Genomic DNA, 23,807 nt, shown 5'->3' with positions numbered 1-23,807 from the left:
AGTACTAGCAGCAGTAGTACTAGCAGTAGTAGTACTAGCAGCAGTAGTACTAGCAGCAGTAGTACCAGCAGTAGTAGTACTAGCAGCAGTAGTACTAGCAGTAGTAGTACCAGCAGTAGTAGTACTAGCAGTAGTAGTACTAGCAGCAGTAGTACTAGCAGCAGTAGTACTAGCAGCAGTAGTACTAGCAGTAGTAGTACTAGCAGTAGTAGTACTAGCAGCAGTAGTACTAGCAGCAGTAGTACTAGCAGCAGTAGTACTAGCAGTAGTAGTACCAGCAGTAGTAGTACTAGCAGTAGTAGTACTAGCAGCAGTAGTACTAGCAGCAGTAGTACTAGCAGTAGTAGTACTAGCAGCAGTAGTACTAGCAGCAGTAGTACTAGCAGTAGTAGTACTAGCAGCAGTAGTACTAGCAGCAGTAGTACTAGCAGCAGTAGTACTAGCAGTAGTAGTAGTAGTATAAGTAGTAATAGTGTTAGTAGTAGTAATAGTATTAGTAGTAGTGGCCTTAGTGGGTGGTGGAAGTGGAGCTGGAGGAGGAGGAGGAGGAGGATGTGGAGGAGGAGGAGGTGGAGGAGGAGGAGGAGGAGGAGGAGGTGGAAGAGGAGGACGAGGTGGAGGAGGAGGTGGAGGAGGAGGAGGAAGAGGAGGAGGAGGTGGAGAAGGAGGTGGAGGAGAAGGAGGAGGAGGAGGAAGAGGAGGATGAGGTGGAGGAGGTGGAGAAGGAGGAGGAGGAAGAGGAAGAGGAGGATGAGGTGGAGGAGGAGGTGGAGGAGAAGGAGGAGGGACCACATGTCGGGTCGTCGGTCTCGACACAAACAGTCAGCATGTTGCTGTTGGTTTTAGCGCCGCTGGCTGTGAAGCAGCTGAAGGTAAACAAACAAAATGCCACAGCAACCCCCCCCCCCCCCACACACACACACACACACACACACACACACACACCTCCCCCCCGTCCCCCGTCCCCCTCCACACACACACAGTTTAAAGTGGGGGAGGAGGGAGGTTGGGGGGTGCTGTTTGGGTTGAATGGATGGTTTTATTTATAGCTCGGTTGCTTGTTGAGTGTCTGCCTCAGTGAGTCCAAGACATCTGGAGAAAGTCCTGATTTCTGTCCATTTCTAATGACTCAAGACGTTAAAGATGGTTGAAGGTCGGAGAGTTTTTCTACCCACACTTTGATATTCTTCCTTTTCATGCTCTTGCAGACATCATGCCCACTTCCATGGATCATCACATGGTCCAGAGCTTCTCAGATAATCTTCAGTCTTTCCACTCAACAGAAACAAGAAACATTTGTGTCGTACTGATCGTGTGCAGCAGCATTAAAGAGGAGTTGAGGAGAGGAATTTCACAGAAAGGTGAAAGAGAAAGCAACATATTTCCTCTGGTCTGCCCCGCGGGGACGTTGAGAAACAGGGAGGGGCGGCAGGCTCTGCAGGAAAACCTCGTATTAGCAGCAAAACTCTGGCGTTTGTGTGAAATCACCTTCGGGCTGCAGAGCCGTCGTGAACACGGGTACGTCTGTCTGAACGTCCGGGCGGGGCTGCTCCCCGCCGGGACGATGATGGAGTCTGATCTCGCTCCATCAGAGGAGCGATGGGGGCTCCTCATGACGAACCATCAGAGGTCCAGAGGCTGCGAAGAAACAGCCTGAACACCCGGGAAATCATCCCTGGGATCCACACACTCGCTCGTCGGTCGGCCAGTTTCACCTCAACCTGCTTATCCAGAGAAAAGTCCAGAGGAACCCTAACCCAGAGGAAGTCTGAAATCTGGGACGGAATAAAACATCGTTTGCAGCCGTTACATGCAGAACAAAGTGGAACCCACAGGAATGAAACGTTAAGGAGAACAGCTGGAATGGTTTTATTGTTTTTTAATGAAATAGGTGTAAAGTGCAGCAGAGCGGCAGTAAATGTGGTGCAGCCACAGAAGAGACACCACGTCGTCGGGATCACCAGTAAATCACCCTCCTCCCCCTCCTCCTCCCCCTCCCCCTCCTCCTCCCCCCTCCCCCTCCCCCTCCCCGTGTAAACACTGAACGGCAGGAGGAATCTCACTCATCCTTGGCTCGAGGAAATGAGGGTGAGAGACAGCAGAGGAGGGTGAGGAGGAGGAGGGTGAGGAGGAGGGTGAGGAGGAGGGTAAGGAGGAGGGTGAGGAGGAGGGTGAGGAGGAAGGTGAGGAGGAGGGTGAGGAGGAGAGTGAGGAGGAGGGTAAGGAGGAGGGTGAGGAGGAGGGTGAGGAAGAGGGTAAGGAGGAGGGTGAGGAGGAGGAGGGTGAGGAGGAGGGTGAGGAAGAGGGTAAGGAGGAGGGTGAGGAGGAGGAGGGTGAGGAGGAGGGTGAGGAAGAGGGTAAGGAGGAGGGTGAGGAGGAGGAGGGTGAGGAGGAACGGTGGAAGTGGTCTGAATGAAGACGGCTCATCGCGGCGTTTGAAGCTGTCGTTTGAGCTTCAAACTAAAGAAAGTGAAAATGAAACTGAGAGTTCATCCAGTTTCTGAACCAAACACGGATCTGATGTCACGAACGGACACGTTATCAGAGGAAGAGAAGACCGAAGGAAAACCGACTGACAGCAGCGAGAGACCAGAACTGAGGGATCAACGCAGACAAATCAAACAGCGATGTGATGCAGTCAAATCTGGGGATCGTATTACAACATTAGGAATGATCTTTTGCTTCTTGTTCTGGGGGGTGCAGCACAACACACCCTTTATCAGCCTGATTATTAGGATCAGGAAACACTGCAAACACAACAAAGTGGCTGTCCAACCTCAGCAGATGAAGTGCAGCCTCTCATCTTCCACCTTCGTCCACGAACAGCCGGAGGGAGTGTTTGGACTGGAGGAGAAATGTCTGCAGCTGTTACAGCGAGTGGTAAAAATCACAGCCTCCATACAGGACCGTCAGCTGGCATCATCCGTCCCGACAGCCACATAGTGAAGGGAAGGTTGGACGATTCAAACACGAGCTGCAGTTTTAAGGTGCAACTCAGCAGGAAACTTTGTCTCTGTCAGGAATTTGAACTTTTGCAGGACAAAAGTTGCCCAAATTGGTGAAAAAAACAATTCTGTTTTATTTGTACATCAGGTTAAATTTAAAGATCCGAACATGCCTCACATTTAAATAGTGTCCAATTAACCTTTATCTGCTGTCACTTTTCATATATTCAGCCCAAACCGTGATCAGTGTTCTCCATTTTTGCCTGTCTGCATGTGTATAAACGAACCACAGCACAGCAGCAATAATCACTCCTTCAGTGTTTCCAATCACTCCTTCAGTGTTTCCAATCACTCCTTCAGTGTTTCCAATCACTCCTTCAGTGTTTCCAATCACTCCTTCAGTGTTTCCAGAGGTGCCAAAACGGATTGAACTTGTTCAGCACATGAATGAAACCCCACCGTAGGCTTCTCATGCAGAGCAGCAGCACGGAGAGCCGAGAAGAGACCGGAGTTCTTCAGGATTAACTTCCCTGATCCCTCACGGTCTTCAGGGAGCAGAGACTGGGAGGGGAATCCTCTTAGCCAGAAGGTAGTGGGGTTAAAAATAGGCCGCCATTGACACCGATTTAAAACATTTCCTCTACTGAGGTGCATTTCCTGCTTCACTCAGGAAAAATTCAAAGACTGAGCCATCTACAATCCAGAAATCCAGCTAATTTGGGGTTTAATTTGTTTGTTTTGATCCCGAAGGACAGATTAACTGAATAAAGGCGCACAGGCAGCATTCACTCTGCAGCAAAGGTACAACAGAAACACCAGAAATTCACACCGCAGTTTTAACATTTACAGTCAACGTAAAGATTCACAGCTGATGTGTTCAGTTCATTTAAAAACGCTGCTTCGTTCCTCTCTGGATGGACACATAGTGCGCTCTTCACGCACCTGCGCGCAATTTGGACACTCTCCACCGGTCTCCAAAATAACACAACGCACAAATGAAAACGATCGAACACGAGATATGACCAGGATACATCCCCTCAGCTCACCTCAACAAGCAGGAATCAGGTGGGAATTCTCTCCTCGGAAGATTTATCTCCTCCCAAAATGTGCGGAACCTTCCAGCAAGCGAGACTTTCTCCGTTCCGCGGCGGTGAAACGAAGCAGCCGCTCCGGTCCTGCCTGCTCCTGCTCCTGCTCCGGTCCTGCCTGCTCCTGCTCCGGTCCTGCCTGCTCCCTCAGTGCACCATCATCCAGGTGGAAACGCAGGAGAGCAAAAGGTGTTTGGAAAACGTGTATTTCCGGGTTTCCGAGCAGCAACAGGAGCGAGTTTGTTGAGAAGTAAACGCGTGAATGAATGAGCTCTCCGTCCGTGTCGCTCCGCCGCCGCCTTCAGCTGGTGTGTGAGCTCCGGAGCCGCGAGCGCACTCATGACTTGACTGTGAGGGAGAGACGGCAGCCAATCAGAGGAGCGAGCACACACCCCCCCCCCCCCCCCCCCCCCTCCATTTCATCCTCCCCTTCTCTCGCTTTCATTTCTCCTTCTCAGCCTCTGACGGGTTTTCCACCATCTCATCCTTCCTCAGTTGAGTTTTCTTCATTTACAGGAATATCAGATGAAGAGCTCTGAAAGCATCCAAGTTTAAAAAGACAAATCAAATAACAATAAAATGACTGACTGATCATGTGATCATCAATCTGGAAGCACAGTTTAAAAAAAACTGAAGGAAACTTTCAGGTAGATTTCTCAGAGTTCACATTAAAAAGGATTTTATTATTTTATGTATTATATATTGCTATGTTATCTTAGTGTTTCCTGTGTGGGGGGGGGGTGGATGTGGGGTCTTTGAGTTCTTTTATCACATTCTCCTCTTTTTATTTCATGTGTTTTAATGTAAACTACATGATGTGTTATTGAAATGTGAAATGTTCTGTGGCCTCAGCCGTGTTTCAGAAGGCTGCTTTGAGCTACATGCTAACATTAACCTGGTAATAATGGCGGGTGTAATGTTCATTATGTTTTCTGTCTGAGTTCAGCTGACAGCATCATGCTCATATTTCCTTAGTGGCACAAAACATGGAGGAGAGCAAAGTTGTTATAATTCATCCTGGGAGGGGGGGTGAGGAAGAGTCAAGGGGTCAAAGGTCACAGTCTTGCTCCTGTGGGGACCATGAATGTCTGCACCATGTACCGTGGTGATGCACAACGCCGGGTTCAGACTGCATTATATGTTTGTGTGATAAGATGGTCACTGTGTCACATTAATAATTGGCCATGTTATTAAAAGTTGTGAAACGAAAGGAGAGAAAATAAAAACCCTTCTGACCCGTCAGTCTTTCTGTCTGCAGACTCTGTGATTACAGATATTAGGTGATCAGCCGTTGGGCCCGACCCACATCTTTCTGCTCAGGTTTCTGTACAAATATGATGTGAACGGGACCGAAGAGGAGGACGGACGTGACCGACCGACAGTCAGTCGCTGTCTGATATCACAAACTGTAAAGTGACTGTTTGCTATCTTCATACTGGTAACCCCGAAATAAGAGGTGCCCAAATTCTCTTCTATGAAGGGCCAAAAAATAAACTGGATGGAAGTCATGGGGCCAAAGATGATTACGTTATGTGAAATTACATTTCATAAAAATTTGAAATAGTTCACACCACATCTAAAATAAAATGTCAGAATAGAACAAAACTAGTCTTTAATCTGTTTAATAGTTAATTCATTTTCAGAAACTGTCTGTCTGCCCTGGAGCCACAATGCACAACTATTCTCACAGACTACAATAACAATCCTACAATAATTAGAATAACTCATCTCTGTGTCCTGTTCAGGTTAAAGTTTCATACCAAATGTAATAACTGTAATAACTAAAGCTGCAGACCGCTGGGCGTCTCTGTCCGTCCTCGGCACAACAGACGGTCCCGGCAGGTTCCTCCACCACACTGAAGTTCGTGTTTGTCCTCATCATAAAAGGAAGCTGCCTTTTGTAGAAGAATGAAAAACACTGGCGAGCATCGTATGAACGTCCACAATGAGGCTGATACATTGGATTTCTTAATAATAAAAAAATAACGTGTACGGATTAAATGAAATAAACATGCAAACCACAATCGTATTTAAATGACAACTGTATTAAATCCTCTGATGCAGTGTTCTCTGGCAAACCTGAATCTTGGCAATGCCACCGTTTTTTATCTGCCGAGTTATTGTGAGACTATTCTTTTATTAAAATGGATTTATTCCACTTTTATCTGACGAACAAAGGTCAGTGAAAAACACGTTTCTGCATCAATGAAAGCCTGAATTAGGGTCAACAAGACAAAAACATTTATTTTCTCTTGTTATATTTGGAGAAAATGACATATTTAAATAAACCAGATGAGTTTAATTTGTTCAGAAGTTCCTTTGCTTTTCCCTTTTAGCTGTAAACATCTGCAAATATTAAGACGTGTCTTCTTTAAGACAAATTCACTGCAAAATGGAATAATTTTAGAAAGAGACTCCACGCTGGAGGTCTGTGGAGTCGGACAGATCTTTGGCTGACTGTCTCCACGTTTGTAATAAGCCATAGTAAAATAACAGCGAATCATCCCAAATCTCATCAACATCCAGAGGTATTACGTAATCTGGGATTAGCGCCGATTTACGTACATGCACTAATCTGTCTTTTCTCCTGCCTGAATGGCTGCAGATCAGGATTGTAGTCGCTGTGTTGGACATCACGGAGCACAAACACCACGTACGTCTGCAGACAACACAAACAATGAGCCAGGTTTTTAACTCATATACTGCAGCGACAATAAAGGGCCACAAGAAACACATTTCTGAAACACGTTTCATTTTGTTGTTTTTCTCTGAACAATTTGCCAGCTCAACCATTTCTTCTAAATGTGACACATTATGAAGAGCGAGAGGAAGACGAGGTGGGCTCCATTTTGATCATTTTATTATTATTTATCTTTCTCCACTGTCTGACTGTCCTACACTGTCCATGGTTGTTAGCTCTGTCCAACCGTCAACCATCAGTGATGTCATCATCCATCAGTGATGTCATCGTTGGTTTGTGAACGTTATGAATCCTCCAGTTCAGATTCTGTCCGTCACCATCTTTGCTAGTTCGGAGCGGTTTGGAGCAGGAAGTGACCATATTTGGACGAGCTGGGGGAGGAGCCAGCGGTGGATCTGACCGATCTGATCGGAAACCTGACGATACTACGTCCCGCCCACCGATAGCTGTAACCTGACTGCACCGCAGACCTGTCAATCAAACAGACACGCCCCCAAAAACAGGTCTTCTTGAATCTTCTTTTCTAATGAATGAGGGATTATTTTCAGATGGACCTCCAGAAAACTAATAAGAAGGAGTGGCTTTAGCTAACAACACCGAGATAACTGATGGACACATTTTATTCACTTTGGATTTGATGAGAGAAGTTGAATGGGAGTCTATGGAGCCGGAGGCTTTTTGGAGACGACCTCTAGTGGCACTCGCTGGTATTGCAGCTGAAGACACTTCTGGATCGGAACCATTTTACAGACTTGAAACTACGAACTCTTTTATATCCAGTCTGTAGTTTTATATCCAGTCTGTAGTTTTATATCCAGTCTGTGGTTTTATATCCAGTCTGTGGTTTTATATCCAGTCTGTAGTTTTACATCCAGTCTGTAGTTTTATATCCAGTCTGTAGTTTTATATCCAGTCTGTAGTTTTATATGCAGTCTGTAGTTTCATATCCAGTCTGTAGTTTTATATCCAGTCTGTGGTTTTATATCCAGTCTGTAGTTTTATATCCGGTCTGTAGTTTTATATCCAGTCTGTAGTTTTATATCCAGTCTGTGGTTTTATATCCAGTCTGTAGTTTTATATCCAGTCTGTGGTTTTATATCCAGTCTGTGGTTTTATATCCAGTCTGTAGTTTTATATCCAGTCTGTGGTTTTATATCCAGTCTGTAGTTTTATATCCAGTCTGTAGTTTTATATCCAGTCTGTAGTTTTATATCCAGTCTGTAGTTTTATATCCAGTCTGTGTCTCTGAGCTTTAAAAACAGGTCACTAACATGTTGCTCCAGTTGTTGTTGTTGTTGTTTTTAAAGAGTAAATATAAGTGAAACAGGAGGAAATGGTGCATTTACTGGGAACTACTTTCAGTGGTGGATTAATCCACATGTGGTGCTCTGAGGAGCGTCAGGAGCAGCCGGATGGCAGACAAGCGATTTATTAAAAATGTTTAATTGTTTGCGTTCATTGTAATCAGGAAACACGTCACCCTGTTTTACGGTGAAGCTCAAAGTCGTGTTTTAAATCATTTTTGGACAGTAGTTGCTGTTGAGGTGCAGTCATCTTACTGAGCGGATCCCTGGGAGTGTGAGCGCTGCAGGAAGGCCAAAGTCCTTTCAAAATAAAGGCTTTTCATCTGATGAAGCACACAGCATCACAAATGTTTAACAGCAAATCAGAGCGTCATGGAGCTGTAAGAAGGTGCGTTACATCCACAGCTGCATTAACACGATGTCCGTCTGAACACATCAGATGACTGTGATGCAGGAAGAGCGTCTCAGTGTCACAACTGTGTTAAAGGTCTCTTATGGAAGCGTGACATGCAGGCTGATGTTCTGGAGACCAAAAGTTTCTGCAGGGAAACAAACAAACACTGACTTTATGTTTCTGCTGTATGTACGTGAAGCTTCAGAAGATCTGCGTCGGGAGTTTCAGAGCGCGTCTCGCTCACCGACACGATGCAAACACGTGAGACTTTCCTCATGAACGGCAGATTATTTAATGTCACTTCTGCAGCTCGTCGATGTTCCAGATCAACTTCAGATGCAGTGTGTGTTTTCTCCAACTGAAGTTTATATGTTATATGCAGATCTAACGCAGACGCATCGATTTGTTTTACTGCCAGACGTCTTGCATGCAAACATACATGCAGAGTTATTACGAAAAAAGAATTTATTTCTAATACATTGTATTCACCTCTATTCAAATGATGACAAACTATGTGTGAGGAGCTGCCACACAGATTTAAATCTATTTCCTATGTTTCAGTGTCTTCACTTTGAATGAAATATCTGATGCAGACTGCAATAAATAACCTGGTTTTATGACAGCAGGAAGCCACGATGGTACCAGTCAAATTCACTGGACATCATTTACACATTACAGCAACTATATAAATAAGCGATAGTCAGAGAAGTGATAAAGGTGTTCATTTAATTATTAGGATTTGAACTGTGTCAATATCGGCATGAATCAATACAATGTAATGCTGATTTTTATACCGTACCGGCTTCACTGCTGACAAACTGATTTCAGTGGAAACAAAAAGTGGTTCAAAAAAATCTTCCTTTTTAATTCATGTAAAAAGTCATGAAATCTTTCCATTACAATCCACTGACAGCTAAAATCCCCCAACAGATGTGACCAAGAAAAACTCACTTCCCTTTTATACTTCAACTGTAATTCTTGTGTGAAGCTTCCTGAGCACGTCCGACGGCTGGTTATCTGTCAACAGTCGTCCTCTGATCCTCACAGCTGGGATTTAAACCCAACCCTCTAAAACCCGCCGGAAAAGTTCAATAACCTGAGCCTGAATCGACGTGATCGGGTCGGGTCTGACGGTTCAGGTTGCAAATTACAAACTCTGTTGTTCAAATGTTTATTTTTTTCACACACGACCAGTTTTAAGAATGATTTTCAACTTTTACTGTGTGAGGACGATCAGAGCCTCTTAATGGACTCGGTTAGTTTTCCTCATCACATTATTTGTTTTTATCTGCTGCGACTACATTAATGCTGTTGCAAAAATTATTGACCGAGAATATCATTTTTTATTAAACGAAATATATCGGGTTTAAAAACTTTCAGACAGATAAATAGTCATTATCATGTTCATTTACTTTTTTAAAAACCAGTTGTGCTTCACAACAAAGTGGAAATAAAGGAGAAGAAGAGCAGCTGGGAAATGGGAGGATTTAATATATTTCTTTAGCAACACGTCAAAGTTTGTACGACAACAGCATTTAGTAGGATGATTGATAATAATAAATTACAGATGACAGATAGTTTGAGCCGTCCACTGCAGAACACACGTTGATGTGTGAACAGAACCAGAGATTCTTTCATTTTAATGCACTTTTCCTGTTTTTGGTTCAATTAAAATCTCCGTCCGAACCCCTCAGAGTTAAAGTGTAAACCAGGCTGACCTGAATGTGTCTGTTCTGTTTCCACCTGAGCTGTGACATCACCACAGTGAGAATCCTAGTTCCTGTCTTTGTCCTTTGCATGATTCATTGGTTCTGATGCCGTCTGTCTGCCTCCACATCGACAGCCCTGAGTTCGGGTCAGACCGGTGAGGAGCTCCAGGACTCTGATCTCGTGCTCCATGCGAGCCTTCTCCCTCCTCTCCTCCCTCTCGGCCGTCTCCCTCTGCCGCCGCTCCTCCCTCTGCAGCCACTGGGCCAGCAGGTCCTGGTGCCAGCGGGCCTGCTCCTGCCTCTGACCCTCCAGCTGCACCAGCAGGCCCCGGGCCTCCGACACCAGCTGCTGGAAGCACTCCGACAGGTGCTTGAGAGCCGGGTCGAGGCAGGAGGACTCGGGGTGATGAAGGTGGGCCGGGACGGGGGAGTTGTCGGGGGGTCGGTCCGGGGGGGCCGGGAGAGGAGAGGCAGCGGGGTGGGTGAGTGGAGGAGGGAGGAGGACATGGAGGGAGGGAGCGTTCAGGCCGTGGTCCACCTTACCTGGGACACGGGACAGAAAACAGTACAGGTGAGACATCAGCAATGAACAGAAATATCTCTGGAATAACTCATCAATTAATAGACAGAAACTATTTTGATAATTATCTTATTAAATTTTTTTTTTTTTTAAAAAACCACCTTTCCAGCTACTTCTATTATATTTTCTGTTTTTCGACATCTTTGGTGGTGAACTGAAGTTGTTCAGAAAAAGCAGTGATTTGAAGATGTCACAAATATTATGTATTTATTATTAATATAAGTGAAACCAGGGCCTTCGTTACCATGTTTGTTTGTTAGTTTGTTGTCCTATTTACTACCAAATACATAAATACTATTCTCCATTTTCACAGAATTCCCCACTACACTAATTATTCACTACAATACACATTTTTTTTTTACATTTTATTCAACATTCATATTTCATTTCACCAGTTTAAGTTGCAGTGATTGTTTACAGGAAACATGTGGTGTACTGAGTGTATGACAACATCTGGACCCGTCATGTACAGTTTCTAAAACAGATGTTTAGGTCACTGACAAAAGCCAAGATGAACTTTTAAATGCTTAGTGAGATCAAAATGATGAGACAAAAATGTGGTGACCGCGTGTTGACCAACATTTATCACACGAGTTGCTGTGATGTTTAACCTCGAATGATTTGAATAATAATCAGAGTACGTACTGTTTACGTCACGATGGACGGCGGTCTCCAGGTAAACGTCACCGCGTCGGCCTGTCGGATGTTGTGAGAATCCTCCGTCGCTGAATTCAAACGGATCCGTGGAGTCCTCTCCGTCCTCTCCGTCCTCTCCGTCCTCTCCGTCCTCTCCGTCCTCCAGCTTCACCTCCGAGCGGACCTGAGCGGCCGCAGCGTCCTCCAGAGAGCTCCGACGGTGTCTTCCTGTCCGGGAAGGAGCGACGTGGTGTCCGCCAACATCTGTGTCAGAGTTCAGATCTGACGGGATGGAGTCCAGGTGACGCTCGGCCATCCCCGCCGGAGACACGTAGCGGGGCCCCCCTCCCCCCGCTGACCTTCGACCCAACACCGCGTCCATCTCTGCAAAGTACTTGAAGGAGCTCGGCTGCGAGCCGTCGACGCTCCTCTGCAGTTTGGCTCTGACGTAGTTGGCCTTCAGCGTTTTGACCCGCAGCCGGCACTGGTGGGGGCTCCGGGAGAAACCCATCTCGCTCATGCGGGCCGACAGGTGCTTGAAGACGTGCCGGTTGCGGACGTTTTCTGCCAAACTCTTCTGCACGCGCTCGTCGCTCCAGGCGCACAGCAGCACCTGCGTTTCCTCCGCGGTCCAGTTGAAGGAGCGCTCGGCCTCCCGCTTCCCTGCACGCACAACACAGCTGAAGGTCCCGCTCCGCCTCACACATGACCACACTCAGTCCTACATCTTATTAAATCACCACAACGTTGCAGTCAAACATATTCTGAGGTTTACTTGGTGTGGACAAAATCATAGAAATATGCCACAATAAAAAATCAACACCATCACGAGGTTTCCCTGCAAACTGAAGTGAAATTCAGTTTAAACGACAACTCCCCAAAAATATGCAAATCTTCATGAGGGCAGGCTTCATGTCTTGAAGTAAAACTTGTATTTAGGTGCGCTTGGAGCCAAAAGTTTCGTTAATTCGAAAAAAATAAGTAAATGATTTGATCTTGAACTTTTCAAAAAACAACCACGTACTAAACGAAAAGAAAATGAATTTCAACTTGAACATGATTTTGAATCTAAAAACTAAATTGGCTCCACAGGTGTATTAACTTCACCGTTCAGTGTGAATGATGACGATGAGCTGCAGTGTTCTTCATCTGTTTGTCCTCCCGGTGATCCGAGACTAACCCTCCCCGTGATCCGAGACTAACCCTCCCGGTGATCCGAGACTAACCCTCCCGGTGATCCGAGACTAACCCTCCCCGTGATCCGAGACTAACCCTCCCGGTGATCCGAGACTAACCCTCCCCGTGATCCGAGACTAACCCTCCCGGTGATCCAAGACTAACCCTCCCGGTGATCCGAGACTAACCCTCCCGGTGATCCGAGACTAACCCTCCCCGTGATCCGAGACTAACCCTCCCGGTGATCCAAGACTAACCCTCCCCGTGATCTGAGACTAACCCTCCCGGTGATCCAAGACTAACCCTCCCGGTGATCCGAGACTAACCCTCCCCGTGATCCGAGACTAACCCTCCCGGTGATCCGAGACTAGACCTCCCGGTGATCCGAGACTAACCCTCCCGGTGATCCGAGACTAGTCCTCCCGGTGATCCGAGACTAACCCTCCCGGTGATCCGAGACTAGACCTCCCGGTGATCCGAGACTAGACCTCCCGGTGATCCGAGACTAACCCTCCCGGTGATCTGAGACTAGTCCTCCCGGTGATCCGAGACTAACCCTCCCGGTGATCCGAGACTAGACCTCCCGGTGATCCGAGACTAACCCTCCCGGTGATCTGAGACTAGACCTCCCGGTGATCCGAGACTAACCCTCCCGGTGATCCGAGACTAGACCTCCCGGTGATCCGAGACTAGTCCTCCCGGTGATCTGAGACTAGTCCTCCCGGTGATCTGAGACTAACCCTCCCGGTGATCTGAGACTAACCCTCCCGGTGATCCGAGACTAGACCTCCCGGTGATCTGAGACTAGTCCTCCCGGTGATCCGAGACTAACCCTCCCGGTGATCCGAGACTAACCCTCCCGGTGATCTGAGACTAACCCTCCCGGTGATCCGAGACTAACCCTCCCGGTGATCCGAGACTAACCCTCCCGGTGATCTGAGACTAACCCTCCCGGTGATCCGAGACTAACCCTCCCGGTGATCCGAGACTAACCCTCCCGGTGATCCGAGACTAGACCTCCCGGTGATCCGAGACTAGACCTCCCGGTGATCTGAGACTAAACCTCCCGGTGATCCGAGACTAGTCCTCCCGGTGATCTGAGACTAGTCCTCCCGGTGATCTGAGACTAACCCTCCCGGTGATCTGAGACTAACCCTCCCGGTGATCCGAGACTAGACCTCCCGGTGATCTGAGACTAACCCTCCCGGTGATCTGAGACTAGTCCTCCCGGTGATCCGAGACTAACCCTCCCGGTGATCCGAGACTAACCCTCCCGGTGATCCGAGACTAACCCTCCCGGTGATCCGAGACTAACCCTCCCGGTGATCCGAGACTAACCCTCCCGGTGATCCGAGACTAACCCTCCCGGTGATCCGAGACTAACCCTCCCGGTGATCCGAGACTAACCCTCCCGGTGATCTGAGACTAGACCTCCCGGTGATCCGAGACTAGACCTCCCTGTGATCTGAGACTAACCCTCCCGGTGATCTGAGACTAACCCTCCCGGTGATCCGAGACTAGACCTCCCGGTGATCTGAGACTAACCCTCCCGGTGATCCGAGACTAGTCCTCCCGGTGATCCGAGACTAACCCTCCCGGTGATCTGAGACTAACCCTCCCGGTGATCCGAGACTAACCCTCCCGGTGATCTGAGACTAACCCTCCCGGTGATCCGAGACTAGACCTCCCGGTGATCCGAGACTAGACCTCCCTGTGATCTGAGACTAACCCTCCCGGTGATCTGAGACTAAACCTCCCGGTGATCCGAGACTAGACCTCCCGGTGATCTGAGACTAACCCTCCCGGTGATCTGAGACTAGTCCTCCCGGTGATCCGAGACTAACCCTCCCGGTGATCTGAGACTAACCCTCCCGGTGATCCGAGACTAACCCTCCCGGTGATCTGAGACTAACCCTCCCGGTGATCCGAGACTAGTCCTCCCGGTGATCTGAGACTAACCCTCCCGGTGATCCGAGACTAACCCTCCCGGTGATCTGAGACTAACCCTCCCGGTGATCCGAGACTAACCCTCCCGGTGATCTGAGACTAACCCTCCCGGTGATCCGAGACTAACCCTCCCGGTGATCTGAGACTAACCCTCCCAGCTGTTCAGTCCGCTCCATACCGGAAGCATCTTCGGTTGTTCTTGACATTTTAAATCCACCTTTAGCAGACAACAAATCCAGCAAACTGTTAGACGAGTTCGTGTCGGTGCGGAAGGACCCGGAACAGGAAGTATTAAAGGTTCTGTTTTCTGTTGGAAGAGCAGAAAAACGGCCTGAACTCGAAGTCCGCTCTGTGTGTGCGGCGGCTAACAGCTAGCGGCTAACAGCTGACCTACATGGCCGACCGCGTGACGGTGACCTCAACAAACGGAGCCCGCCGGTCCACCGGCGGCTCCCGCGGGCTTACTTTTGGTGGTTGACACGGAGCTCGTGGAGTTGATCGCCGGAGGATTCATGTTCCGACCCGCTGCAGCCAACGTAAACATTGAACACGCACCAACAACACTCTGCTCTTCCGGGTTCGACGGGGCGCAGCGCGTGACGTCACGTTACGTAACGCAGCTTCGGATTAAAATAAATGAACACGAAAAATAATGTGATGTTGAAGAAAGCCCGGCTTTCACCAAACCAGTGCTTCATCACTGATGAAGTGGAAGAAGGGCCTTTTAAATTCATTCATAAATTGCATCCAGACAAAAATTATATTCAGGAAAAATGTAAGAAAGACTGATGTGAAGTGTAGTTTTTATAATAACTACCTTCACTCCTGAAAATATTGATGAAAGATTCACTTTGTTTTGTATGAATGTCTTGTTTGGTTTCCTGAATGACCAGAAAACACTCGTGTATTTGATAAATCGTATTATTATGACGGCCTGATCCCGCATCCATAAATGTAAATGATCACCTTCAACAAAGAGGTCACACAATATATCCACTCAATTCAATCCTCTCTTCAACAAAAGACAATTAAAACTGTCAGCCTGCACGAGATTGAAGATTTGTGGATAAATATACTTTATATATTGTTGTATGTATGTCTGTATCTCCCCCAGCGTTAAAATGAGTTGTTCTTATTATGTTCCATTCTGCTGTTCTTATTGCAATTGTATTCTAACATAAATTCAATAAAGCATCTTTAAAAAAAATACAGAAAATAAATGTGCGGTGGCAATTATAGATGTTTATATTGATAAATCACAGATATTTGATCGTTACGGAGCCTCCGCCGCAATAATGAAGTTCTGTGTTATTGAATCTACAAATCCTCGTACCACTGGTTAATCTTTAAATGAATGTGGATCCACTGGTACCAGAGGGGATTCTGTAGTTCTCCAGTTCAGGTGTGAATTCAGTGTAAATACAGTGACATCTGATCTATGAAACTCTTACTGTGGCATCGCTTTAAAAGAACAGGTTCAATTAATGACATATGAAACCTACACACGGGAGTGTCAGGCTGACATATTATGGGATGGGGGGTTGAGACAGATAGACAACAGCACTGCATGAAAAGCTTCAGCCACCTCCTCGGTGTCAGAGAGACAGCGGTGGACCCAGCGGGGGGTCAGACGCCTCCGGGCGAAAAGGGTTAACCCGCTTCAACCTTTGCATCAACTCAGTCTCACGTCATCCAGCGAAGCAATCAAACACACGGAGAGCACATTGACACGCAGCAGCTGGAAATGTTTCAGGCCCAAACCACTCTGAAATGTACCTTTTTCTAACTATTTAATTTATTTTACTGACAAAATGAAAACAGGCTGAAACACCTCATTAAGAAAACAACAAACTGCAGACGAGCAGGTGATCGATACATGCGTCACTACACGGAGATCACGTGACCCCGACAACCACAGAAGATAAAGTACGCGCTCGTCTCCTCGTTCACACCTGGATTGATGCTTTTAACTGCTCAGCGAGACTCCGGAGATCACAAACCGGTCTCTGCTTTAAATCACAAGAGCGACTCACCGTCTGCGGAGGCTGTCAGGTGTCAACGGGCCGTCTCCTTCCCTCTCTGGACGTCTGTGGAGAACATTAACATTTCTGCTGTCCCTCCTGGTGCTCCTCTTCAGTCTTTCGTCCACAAACACAACAGTTCGAAGGAGCCGTTCTCCTGATGCAGAAGTCACGTTTGCATTTTGAGCTCTCAGTCTCTGTTTTGTTGAACTAGTTTCATCGTAAACTTAACAGAGAATACATGTTAATTACAGTTAAAGCTGAATTTCATCTGTCGATATCTTCTTACTTTGCTGCAGTTTGTAATTACTGCGTTTCAAAGTGCACCCATTCAGGATAATTCTCCTATTTGGTGTCTTTAGATGAGAAGGTATGATTTTATTTCTGTGTTCAATACATTGGTATCTGCAGTATTTAGCCTAGCTTAGTGCTGGTTTAGCACAAAGCCTGACAGCAGGATAAAACTGCTGACTAAGCTTTCTTCAACATTGTCTTCATCTAATAAAACACCAGTTAACATCCTGTTTTTCAGACGTGGTGTTTAATGAGTTGCTGGTTGTTGGAAGTGTTTCTCTGACCTCGTGACCTCGTGTTTGAAATTTATAATCTTCTCATTCACATCTCAACTCGGCAGCATGAAACCTTTTCAGATTAAGTCCAGTGTTCCTGTAACATTTGGAGTTTGCAGTCAGCGTATAATTTTATATGACAATTTAAAGATGAAACTGATTTTGTACGGTGACATATTCTGAAAGATGTTCATTTCCTCTGGGTGTCAGGTTACAGGTGTCACTTTAATATAATGATCTCACTGTGAGGAAATAAGAGAAGGAAACTGGGTTTTTTACAGACTTCCACAGAAAAACAGAGAAGAAAGTCCCGTTGTTCGGACTAAACATGCAACCACTTTTACAGGAACCTGTTAGGAACCAAAGATGGAGGAAGTTTTACTTTGAGAGTCTGTTTTTGTTTTGGTCATATTGGATGTTGCAGAGTTTCTGTCTGGTGTCTGTATTCATATTTGTGAAATACAAAAAGACCCGGACAGAAAGAGTCGACCAAAAACACCAGGCAGCTTGTGTGACGCGCTCTGAGTTCTTCTCCATCTCTTCCCAGGAAGTCAATGTTGTTGTATTGTCATATCAAATAAACGCAGCTCACACAGCTTTGTAACACGTCATTGGCTTCGTTTTCTTCGTCCTCACAGCTCGCCAGCTGTAGAGAACATGAACACACCAACAGGACGTCCAGCTCCTCATTCTGTTCTGGACTTTATTCCCTGAAGCCTCTGAGAGTCAAAACGTTTGGACAACAAGAATCTTTCCAAATGATTTGTGGACATTTTGTACAACAAGTCTGAAAGTGTCTGATGTTAAAGCTCACACACACACACACACACACACACACACACACACACACACACACACACACACACACACACACACACAGAGTCTAGGTAATTACAGAGGAAGAGGAACACTGAGACAGTTGACTGGACCTTCATCTCATTACTCACGCTTCCCTCCAGGCTGTCCCCCGCTGGCCTGCTGAGGAACATCACACACACACACACACACACACACACACACACACACACACACACACACACACACACACACACACACACACAGAGGATGGTAAATCCTCTCCAAAATATTCACACGGGGTCAAAAGCTGCTTGATACTTCTGTCAAAATTACATCACAGCAGCAGGAGCAGGCTTATTATTTTTATTCATGAATACTCGTTTGGAGACTGCAGCATGACGGCCAATCACATCCAGGGTTTTTACATATTTACACAGCTGATCCCGAAGCAACTGACAAAGCAAGGAAAACAGGAGGATCTGTGATCTTTCTGCTAAATTCTCTTTGACGTTAGTAGGCGAACAACCTGCAACAGAGTCTGTGGACCCAGAACAAAGAGTCAGGCTATGAATACATGCTGCAGTAAATAAATACCCACACAGTCTCCTGCATCGTCTGCTCTCCCATCCTTGAAGGGGAGAGTCAGGCTGCAGATCTTCTCCCGGTGTGATTTGTAGTGCAGAAAAGCAGGTCAGCGAGCACAGCGGCGTGAGGCGACGGTGACGTCAGCCGAGGTCGGAGCAGAGCTGAGGCGTCTCGCTGAGGAGACGCTGCTCCTCCGTCGCCTGACGACCGGCAGCACGTCAGTCCTTCTCAAACTTTCACAGCAGACACAAAAGACTCCACAGCAGGCAGCAATTCAAGGAATCTGTTCTTCGGCTTGTGGCCTCCGAACAATACGAGTGATTTCAAACGGAGTCGGACGGAGCGACTGTCGTCACCGATGAGTTTCACTCCCTGTTTTAATCGTGTATTTGCAGAGTCTAAATATTCAAGATGCACTGTAAACCACAAGAAACATCCTCCGTCGTTGAGGTCTTCGAAATAAAACAACTCACCTGTTTTACTCACTTTGACTTTAGTTGCTGCTCACAACTGGAAACAGAACCAGGTCCAATGTGTTCTGTGTTCTGGTGCCGTGAGGACGAGCCGATCACAGAAACTCATGAAACAAAACAACGTGTTTCTTTTGAAAGTGAGTAGCTGCAGCCTTTAGGCCTCAAACGTCTGTTCAGACGGTAACGTGCATGAACAAAAATAGCTTTTTACACTTTACATTTGCATGGATTTCTCAAAAACTATCACCAGGTTAATGTTTGCTCATGTGGTCATTTTACTTCCTTCTTTCAGTCGGTCCTTGAATGTTCATATCAGTTCATTTGAAAGGTGAACTTGTGGTAATGGAAGCTCGGAGCCCGTAACATCTTTCACATCATTCAAAAAACAAAACCAATTTAAGAGTTTACGTCCCTTCAAACAGATTTACAATAACTTGTCTGCTGCAGGAAGATGGCATCAACCTTTTTAATCCTGCTCGCAGCTGCCAGAAACAGCAAGTCGGTCAGTGAACACAACACCTGAATGATTCTCTGAATAAATCAGGACCTGGTGGCCAAGAAGAGGTCTGATATTAAAAACCACACTAACACGCTCCCCTCTGTCATTTTAATGAGGTCTTGGTACAGCTGAGGCTCAGGAGGGTATAAAGTGCAGAGTTGTCTGGTGAGAAAAGTTGAAACAGGTTGAATTTGCTCGAACACAACGCCACATATTCCAGATAGTTCTCACTGACTGCATGGTTCTTCTATTTACCTCCATTGTTGAAACAGATTACAATAATTGCTGAACACTAGACAAGATCACCTTTCACCTTCTCACTGTAGTAAGACCCCACTAATCAAACCCTGATCGTGCAACTAAGCATCAACCATCAGTGATGTCATCAACCATCAGTGATGTCATCAACCATCAGTGATGTCATCAACTATCAGTGATGTCATCATTGGTTTGTGAACGTTATGAATCCTCCAGTTCAGATTCTGTCTGTCACCATCTTTGTTAGTTCGGAGGAGTGACTTTAGCTAACAACACCGAGAGAACTGATGGACACATTTTATTCACTTTGGATTTGATGAGAGAAGTTGAATGGGAGTCTATGGAGCCGGAGGCTTTTTGGAGCCGACCTCTAGTGGCACTCGCTGGTATTGCAGCTGAAGACACTTCTGGATCAGAACCATTTTACAGACCTGAAGCTACGAACTCTTTTATATCCAGTCTGTAGTTTAATATCCAGTCTGTAGTTTTAGATCCAGTCTGTGGTTTTATATCCAGTCTGTGGTTTTATATCCAGTGTGTGGTTTTATATCCAGTCTGTGGTTTTATATCCAGTCTGTAGTTTTATATCCAGTCTGTAGTTTTATATCCAGTCTGTAGTTTCATATCCAGTCTGTAGTTTTATATCCAGTCTGTAGTTTTAGATCCAGTCTGTAGTTTTATATCCAGTCTGTAGTTTTAGATCCAGTCTGTAGTTTTATATCCAGTCTGTAGTTTTAGATCCAGTCTGTAGTTTTATATCCAGTCTGTAGTTTTATATCCAGTCTGTAGTTTAATATCCAGTCTGTAGTTTTAGATCCAGTCTGTGGTTTTATATCCAGTCTGTGGTTTTATATCCAGTGTGTGGTTTTATATCCAGTCTGTGGTTTTATATCCAGTCTGTAGTTTTATATCCAGTCTGTAGTTTTATATCCAGTCTGTAGTTTTATATCCAGTCTGTAGTTTTATATCCAGTCTGTAGTTTTACATCCAGTCTGTAGTTTTATATCCAGTCTGTAGTTTTATATCCAGTCTGTAGTTTTAGATCCAGTCTGTAGTTTTATATCCAGTCTGTAGTTTTATATCCAGTCTGTAGTTTTATATCCAGTCTGTAGTTTCATATCCAGTCTGTAGTTTTATATCCAGTCTGTAGTTTTATATCCAGTCTGTGGTTTTATATCCAGTGTGTGGTTTTATATCCAGTCTGTGGTTTTATATCCAGTCTGTAGTTTTATATCCAGTCTGTAGTTTTATATCCAGTCTGTAGTTTCATATCCAGTCTGTAGTTTTATATCCAGTCTGTAGTTTTATATCCAGTCTGTAGTTTTAGATCCAGTCTGTAGTTTTATATCCAGTCTGTAGTTTTAGATCCAGTCTGTAGTTTTATATCCAGTCTGTGGTTTTATATCCAGTGTGTGGTTTTATATCCAGTCTGTGGTTTTATATCCAGTCTGTAGTTTTATATCCAGTCTGTAGTTTCATATCCAGTCTGTAGTTTTATATCCAGTCTGTAGTTTTATATCCAGTCTGTAGTTTTATATCCAGTCTGTGGTTTTATATCCAGTGTGTGGTTTTATATCCAGTCTGTGGTTTTATATCCAGTCTGTAGTTTTATATCCAGTCTGTAGTTTTATATCCAGTCTGTAGTTTCATATCCAGTCTGTAGTTTTATATCCAGTCTGTAGTTTTATATCCAGTCTGTAGTTTTAGATCCAGTCTGTAGTTTTATATCCAGTCTGTAGTTTTAGATCCAGTCTGTAGTTTTATATCCAGTCTGTAGTTTTATATCCAGTCTGTAGTTTAATATCCAGTCTGTAGTTTTAGATCCAGTCTGTGGTTTTATATCCAGTCTGTGGTTTTATATCCAGTGTGTGGTTTTATATCCAGTCTGTAGTTTTATATCCAGTCTGTAGTTTTATATCCAGTCTGTAGTTTCATATCCAGTCTGTAGTTTTATATCCAGTCTGTAGTTTTATATCCAGTCTGTAGTTTTACATCCAGTCTGTAGTTTTATATCCAGTCTGTAGTTTTATATCCAGTCTGTAGTTTTATATCCAGTCTGTAGTTTCATATCCAGTCTGTAGTTTTATATCCAGTCTGTAGTTTTAGATCCAGTCTGTAGTTTTATATCCAGTCTGTAGTTTTAGATCCAGTCTGTAGTTTTATATCCAGTCTGTGGTTTTATATCCAGTGTGTGGTTTTATATCCAGTCTGTGGTTTTATATCCAGTCTGTAGTTTTATATCCAGTCTGTAGTTTTATATCCAGTCTGTAGTTTCATATCCAGTCTGTAGTTTTATATCCAGTCTGTAGTTTTATATCCAGTCTGTAGTTTTATATCCAGTCTGTGGTTTTATATCCAGTCTGTAGTTTTATATCCAGTCTGTAGTTTCATATCCAGTCTGTAGTTTTATATCCAGTCTGTAGTTTTATATCCAGTCTGTAGTTTTACATCCAGTCTGTAGTTTTATATCCAGTCTGTAGTTTTAGATCCAGTCTGTAGTTTTATATCCAGTCTGTAGTTTTAGATCCAGTCTGTAGTTTTATATCCAGTCTGTAGTTTTAGATCCAGTCTGTAGTTTTAGATCCAGTCTGTAGTTTTATATCCAGTCTGTAGTTTTAGATCCAGTCTGTGCTTGCAACCAACATGTCTCTCAGAATCACGAGCGCCTGTGAACAGTGAGCTGATCCGTGTCAAACAGAAAACAGAGCTGTGGTGTTGGTCCGTGCTGACAGCTTCCCGTCTGCTCTAATTTAAACAAGAGGACATAATTGACTCTCAATGAATCGTAATCATAAAGTCATCTGGTGATATTACAGCGTGCAGAAAATGTTCCGTCGTAGCTGTGATGTGCAGCTGCCTCTGCAGCAGGGCGGGAAGCTGAACCGCAGAGTTTCTAAACACATGGAGGAACCGCGGCAGGTCATTTATCAACGGGCTGCAGAGCTGCTGTGATGTGGAGCTGCCAGAGAGCCCTTCGGTTTCCAGAGCTTTATTATTAGAGCCTCTCAGATGAATTACAGAAGTTGGTCCGTTGCCGCAGCGCCCTCTAATTTGCCTTCATTTTTAAAGTAGCCACCAATTTGCAGAGGCCACTTTGACCAACAACTCACGGCAGAGCATCTGCACTTCAGAACGTTTCCAACGAGCAGCAGATGCCGACATGAGAAAAACATCACGTCCACTGTGATGCGCTCAACAACACTGCAGTCCGTTTCAGACGGAGGGGAAAGTGTGGGAAACGTTTAGCTTGTTGTGAGCGCACATTTCTCTGGAGGTACTCTGTAAAAATGTCTGTGCACCGTTCTGCTTATCAGGAAAGCTAAAAGTGTCTTCAGTCACACACACTACATTTCCAACACCCTATTTATGGAACTAAACATTTGTGCAACCAGCAGGCATTTCCACCTTGAATCACCTCTTCCTCTGTTTGTAAAGGCAGCAGCTCCAAACAGGAAGTCAGAAGCTAAAAGTGGAACAAAGAGTTAAAAAGAAAAAATATTGACACAAATTTACACTCAGCGACAGAGTCACGTTCCTCCAAGTTGTTTTTTTTAACCAAATTCAGCAGGAATTCCTTCCATAAGCTGAAAGCAGTGATTATTTACAGAGATGTCGGTCAGCGCTCTGACAGCGAGAGCTCGCCGGTTACGTCACAAGGTCGGCCAGCGTGACTCCGTGTCATGCAGATGAGGCCGGCTAAAAAAAAAATCGAAGAAATAAACAGCTGAATGAATGATTCCACTGTCGGCTGCAGCTGAGGAAGCACATCCTCTGTGGTTAATGATATTTGAAGTGAAGAGCATCGCGGCCTGCCTTTCTCTACGCGCCCTCAGCCGCTGACTGTGAGAACATCCAGCAGCAGACACTCTCTGACCTGATTTATTTAATGAAAGACATGAAGATTCAAACTGGGATGAAGCAGGAAGTGCACTCAGGCTATTCTGTGGTCCGTAAAGATGAAACTTAAAGTTGCATTTCACTGAAAAATGTCTCTTTACGATGACCGTGCAGAAAGCTTTTCCATTTGAAGTGTTTATTTTTTTTCGTTATGTATACAAAATATGGCTGACAGCATCTTTGTATATTTACTAAAGTGATATTTTGAATATTTTGAATGTAAACAT

At 45.2% G+C, this 23,807-nt stretch overlaps 2 protein-coding genes across 4 annotated transcripts in view; both read right to left on the bottom strand.

Moving 5' to 3' along the window:
• Positions 1-23,807, bottom strand: part of rasgef1ba (RasGEF domain family, member 1Ba) — a 123,648-nt gene that overhangs the window by 27,461 nt on the left and 72,380 nt on the right. The window contains exon 1 of one of the 2 annotated variants that reach the window (XM_069169296.1): positions 3,992-4,349. The exons of the other annotated variant lie outside the window; for it this stretch is intronic. The gene's annotated coding sequence lies outside the window, so the exon portion shown is untranslated. Of the gene's footprint in view, positions 1-3,991; positions 4,350-23,807 lie in introns of those variants that run through there. 2 annotated transcript variants of the gene reach the window in all.
• Positions 9,904-14,934, bottom strand: LOC138210248 (uncharacterized). Of its 2 annotated transcripts, none has more exons than XM_069169299.1 (3): positions 14,631-14,934; positions 11,367-12,020; positions 9,904-10,684 (listed from the first exon to the last, which is right to left on the bottom strand). In XM_069169299.1, the coding sequence occupies exons 1-3, from the start codon at positions 14,665-14,667 to the stop codon at positions 10,206-10,208; spliced, it is 1,170 nt and encodes a 389-aa protein (XP_069025400.1). In that variant the 5' UTR covers positions 14,668-14,934; the 3' UTR covers positions 9,904-10,205. The 2 variants fall into 2 exon arrangements, with proteins under 2 accessions (XP_069025400.1, XP_069025401.1); XM_069169300.1 differs by having other exon boundaries at positions 14,659-14,934.

Source organism: Embiotoca jacksoni, unplaced genomic scaffold, assembly GCF_022577435.1.
Source record: "Embiotoca jacksoni isolate LCO1_2020_lvr unplaced genomic scaffold, fEmbJac1.0.p SCAF_44, whole genome shotgun sequence".
Lineage (NCBI taxonomy): Eukaryota > Metazoa > Chordata > Actinopteri > Embiotocidae > Embiotoca > Embiotoca jacksoni.
This window is presented reverse-complemented; position numbering and strand designations above follow the sequence as displayed.